The 4,759-nt window shown below is 40.6% G+C and overlaps 1 protein-coding gene across 1 annotated transcript in view; it reads left to right on the top strand.

The window, feature by feature from the left end:
- The first annotated feature begins 2,333 nt into the window (after positions 1-2,333).
- Positions 2,334-4,759, top strand: part of MLANA (melan-A) — a 10,177-nt gene continuing 7,751 nt past the window's right edge. The window contains exon 1 of the mRNA XM_029919669.1: positions 2,334-2,410. Coding sequence (XP_029775529.1) covers positions 2,334-2,410 — 77 coding nt within the window. The remainder of the gene's footprint in view (positions 2,411-4,759) is intronic.

The raw sequence follows: 4,759 nt of genomic DNA, 5'->3' as shown, positions 1-4,759 counted from the left end.
AACAAATTAAAGAAATAAAAACCCTGGTAAATTAAAAAAAGAAGGTATCTTCTATTTCCTTTTCTTGATAGAACCAGGTGGGACTAGGTGTTCTCCAGGTCTGAGCCTAAAGGCTCTTTAGCTCTTAGAGGTGGGGATAAGGGAGGGTATAGGGTACCCAGTTATATTTTCAGATATGCAATAACTAATTTTTAAGTAAAATATGTTTTATCCAGTAAGTGGGACCTAATTATGCTAAAAAAAATATCACATGGGATATAGTCATACTAAAAATTATTCACTGTTTATCTGAAATTCAAATATAATTGGGCATCCTATATTTTATCTGGCAACATTAGAAAGAGGGACCAACACTTAAAATAAGTGACTTCCAAGGGGTGCCTGAGTGGCTCAGTCAGTTAGGCATCTGACTTCTGTTCTGGTCATGATCTCGCTGTTTATGAGTTTGAGCCCCGCCATTGGCTCTGTGCTGACAGCTCAGAGCCTGGAGCCTGTTTCAGATTCTGTGTCTCCCTTTCTCTCTGCCCCTCCCCCCCTTGACTCTGCCTCTCCCTCAAAAATAAATAAACCTTAAAAAGAAACACGTTAAATAATAAACAAATAAAATAAGTGGCTTCCCTAGGAGGAAATCTTGAGATTGGGGAAAACAGAGGCCACAGTGAGCAATGACTTTTTGAGGAGGGGAATGAAGTCCGTTTCTTTCATGCCAATTAAGTAATCTCAGGGACCCTGTCAGAAATCCAAACTCATGACTAACATGGGACTGGAGACCATGAAAAGAAATTTAAGAGAATAAGAGTCAGAGAAGCAATCTTCTCTGACACAGGGCAAGCCAGCAGACAGAACAATCCCATCTAGGAAGGTAAGAGCATGGCCTTCTCACCCATTGTTTTTGTCCAAGAGGACAGGTTTTGGGGGATTCTGGTGGGCTCCTCTGCCCTCCTTCATTGTTTCCTGATGTTTGGCTATTAGCAAAATTTCTCCTCAGTGCTTGTAAGTCTTCAGCTATGGAGGGCTTATGAAGTCTCTTCCTACGTCCTGTTTCTAGATTGCCAAGAAGCAAAGCAGAGAGCCAGGTAAAGCAATCATTCAGGCTGCATCCTGATTTTTATTCCATTTGTGTATTTTCTTGTCACTTGAAAGACTGCTTCTCTTGGTTTGGGTGAGATGAGGTACATTTGTTGTCCCTACACTGTTTGCAGAGGTTTACATAGATTTACAAAAAACAATTTACTGCAGAATCGAGTTTTGTATATTTAATTTTGAACACAAGGCTCACCTCTACATTATTTATCTGAGATAATCAGTGAGTTCAACTGTAATTTCTTTCTTACGGTTCGGAAGGAAAAATTATGCACAAAATGCCCCAATGGAAAGTACTCATGTAGTGAATTCTCTTTCTATTCTTCCACCTCTCACCTACTATTTTAAGCAGGCTCATTAATATAACTCTATTACCAGACCTTTGAAATTCACGAAAAGAGGGAAGAAAAATACATAATAGCAAGGAGAGAAGAGAAACCACTGTTGGTTTCCAACTAGCACAACCAGCACACTTTAATCATGACCTTCGCAGTTCATGAATTTCTGTTTGTATTATGGTTTAAAATTGTATATTATAGTATATATTATTATAATATATATACAGAAACATATTTAAGCCCTATTCCTGAGACTTGAATGAGGGAGAAAGAGAAACTGATTTCAGTAAGAGGGAAAACAAATTGTTAGATAAGTCAGGTTATGGGTGTCCTCAGCTTGTTTTAGGTAGGGTGAACATGGACCAGCCAAGGCAGTTTCCTTTGTGGTGGACTTGGAGGATGCTGTGTTCAGCCACATACTCATATATCGTCATAACCATGTATTTGGCCAAAGATTGATATGAAATTAATACCTTTGGAGAGAAATAACTTTTTTATTAGCCAGTTTTGTGCCAAGGTAAGTAGGGAATGAATAAATATGAATTCTGTTTCTCTACAAGTTTATGCTATAGAGTCACATTGAAGGCAAACTAAGAGCATTTTCCCCAAAAATAATAACTCAGTTTCAAAGTTTATTTTTGGTTTTGTTTTACTTTTGTTTGTAGTTTCTTCTTTGAACTTAAGTTTCAGTTGGTAGAAGCGGTTAGAAACGAGCAATTTCCACTTGATTATCAATGAAAAAAGCAAGTACAAATCCTCTCACAGAGAGAAACCAGAGGGTTCTGGGTATTATTAATGTTCACCTGGAGAGAATGTCTTGTGTATCTTTATGAAATGCTGAGCAAGGATGCTCTGGATGCATTAAATGCCTGTGTGCCCTGCTGTAGGTGTCCTGTGGCCTGCTCCCACAAGATGCCAATAAAAGAGACTCACTTCATCCTTGGCCACCCCAAGAAGGGGCACAACCACTCATACATCACAACTGAAGAGTAAGTTGAAAACTAAACCCAGTGGGGTTTCCAGTTTGCCATTTGCTGACACAGCCTTCTGATTTCCACCAACACATGCCTGTCAGTAAATCTCTCTAATGTTCATTTTTCCAGACAGTAAAAACCCTGACAATGAGGTGAGGAGAGGCCATGGCCCTACACGGGGCTCAGTTAAGCTTCTCTGAGGCCAAACAGGCAAGGAGACAAGAATGATAATCAGTTGGATCTTGGCATTTATTTGTCTGTATCCTTGGCTGCTAGGCTTTCACTGTAGGGTCCCTGGATGGAAAACATCTGTCTGGAAGCAAGATTACCCATTCCTCAAACCTAGTTATGTCTAATCCACTCAGGCTCCTAGAGATGGTCTGCAGACAGAGAGCTAGTGAGAATGAAGGGCAAATCAGTCCAATTGCAGACTGACTCCAGGGTGAAGATGGTGGTTATAATTCTGCATCATAATTTTATCCTAAGGAAAGGTGTTTGATATTATGGATTAATTAAAAATAAGTATTTGTATGGTTCAGCATTTCTAAGTGCTAAGTCATGCATAATCAGTCCAAGACACTACCTTTGTCTTTAGAAAAATATTACAGTCTAGTGGATAATTAGGCTCAAGAATAATTTTAGGAAGCATAAGTAATGGGATGACAGTCTCCTGGGACACACTCTACATGCAGTAGAGTGGGCAAGAGTCGGATCCTCCTGTGGTGAACAGACCGGAGGTTTTTATTTTAAGCTGTTTGCACTGACATGGACAGCCTCGGGAGTTTCCTGAAACCCGGACCTCAGAACTGCCTTTTGAAAACAAATACGGAGGAACATAGGCCACAGAAGCTGTTCCTGGGGCGTTGCTGGGCCCTGCCCCCTTTGCCTCCTCTCTCCCTGTTTGTGTTACAAAAATGAAAACAAATACAACCACCAAAAACAAACAAACAAACAAACAAACAAAACAAAAACAAAAACAAAAACCAAAAACTCCCTCTGAGTGGAGACTCCAATAGGACAAACAAGTACCAGGTTTTTATTTGGACTATCTCTTAAGTTCAGAACTTACTGCAAACTTGCTCTCCCTTGGAAAGGAACTATTTAAAAATCTTTACTAGAGTCAGCTAGCAGGGGGAAGCAAGATGTAGAATCTATTAAAGGCACTGAGGAGCATTTCCTGAGAAGATCCTAGTGGGATTCTATAACATCCCTGTATGGTCAGTTGGGAATTGCAATGGAGATATCTATTGAAAAAATGTGAAGAGCAAAAATACACTCTTTGGGGGTATTTGGGGGTACACATAATATTAGGAAGGATATTGTTTCAGCTTCTGTATAATGATTTAACAAACTGTATCACTGTGAAACCTCAGGAAAGAGAGGTTGAGGGTTTCTTTCAGTTGAATAAGTAAGGTGTAGAGCTTTTAAAATGCAGTTTCCCAGACATTGCCCCTAGAGGAGATGGATTTTGTAGGTCTGGGAGTATGGGCTCAGAGTTGGCACTTTAACAAGCATCTCAGGTGACTCCGCTGCCGGAGACATTTGAATGACACTATGGAGAGCCCTGCCTAGCTGGATAGTGGGTTCTTTTGGTAGTGTCTGGCATATTCTGATGTTTTCCACCACTCTATCCGTCACTGGATATGTGTAAATGCATTGTGACTATGCATAAAGAACAAAACAGAGCTCTGTGTTAAGATGTCCAAGGGGATGACCACAGACTTGGTGGGTGAAATTAGAACACAAGCATGCTAGAATTAAATCAGCTGCCTTCAGTCATGAGAACCCAGTGAATGAATGCTTCATGTGAAAGTTTCATTTCAGGAAAGGGTTATATGGCAGGAAAGGCACTTTTTTTAAAAATAATAGTTTATTGTCAAATTAGTTTCCATATAACACCCAGTGCTTCTTCCCACAAGTGCCCCCCACCATGACCATCACCCCCTCCCCCCCTCCCCCTTCAGTCCATGGTTCGTCTCCAGTATTCAGTAGTCTCCCTTGATCTGTGTCCCTCGCTCTTCCCCGCTCTCTTTCCCCCTTCCTCTCCCCATGGTCCCCTGCCAGGTCTCTCCTGTTAGACCTATGAATGCAAACATATGGTATCTATCCTTCTCTGCCTGACTTATTTCGCTTAGCATGACACCCTCAATGTCCATCCACTTTCCTACAAATGGCCATATATTATTCTTTCTCATTGCCATATAGTACTCCATTGTATATATATACAACATCTTCTTGATCCATTCATCAGTTGATGGACATTTAGGTTCTTTCCATGATTTGGCTATTGTAGAAAGTGCCACTATGAACATTGGGGTACATGTGCTCCTATGCCTCAGCACTTCTTTATCTCTTGGGTAAATC

This window comes from Suricata suricatta, chromosome 13, assembly GCF_006229205.1.
Source record: "Suricata suricatta isolate VVHF042 chromosome 13, meerkat_22Aug2017_6uvM2_HiC, whole genome shotgun sequence".
In the NCBI taxonomy this organism is placed as follows: domain Eukaryota; kingdom Metazoa; phylum Chordata; class Mammalia; order Carnivora; family Herpestidae; genus Suricata; species Suricata suricatta.
This window is presented reverse-complemented; position numbering and strand designations above follow the sequence as displayed.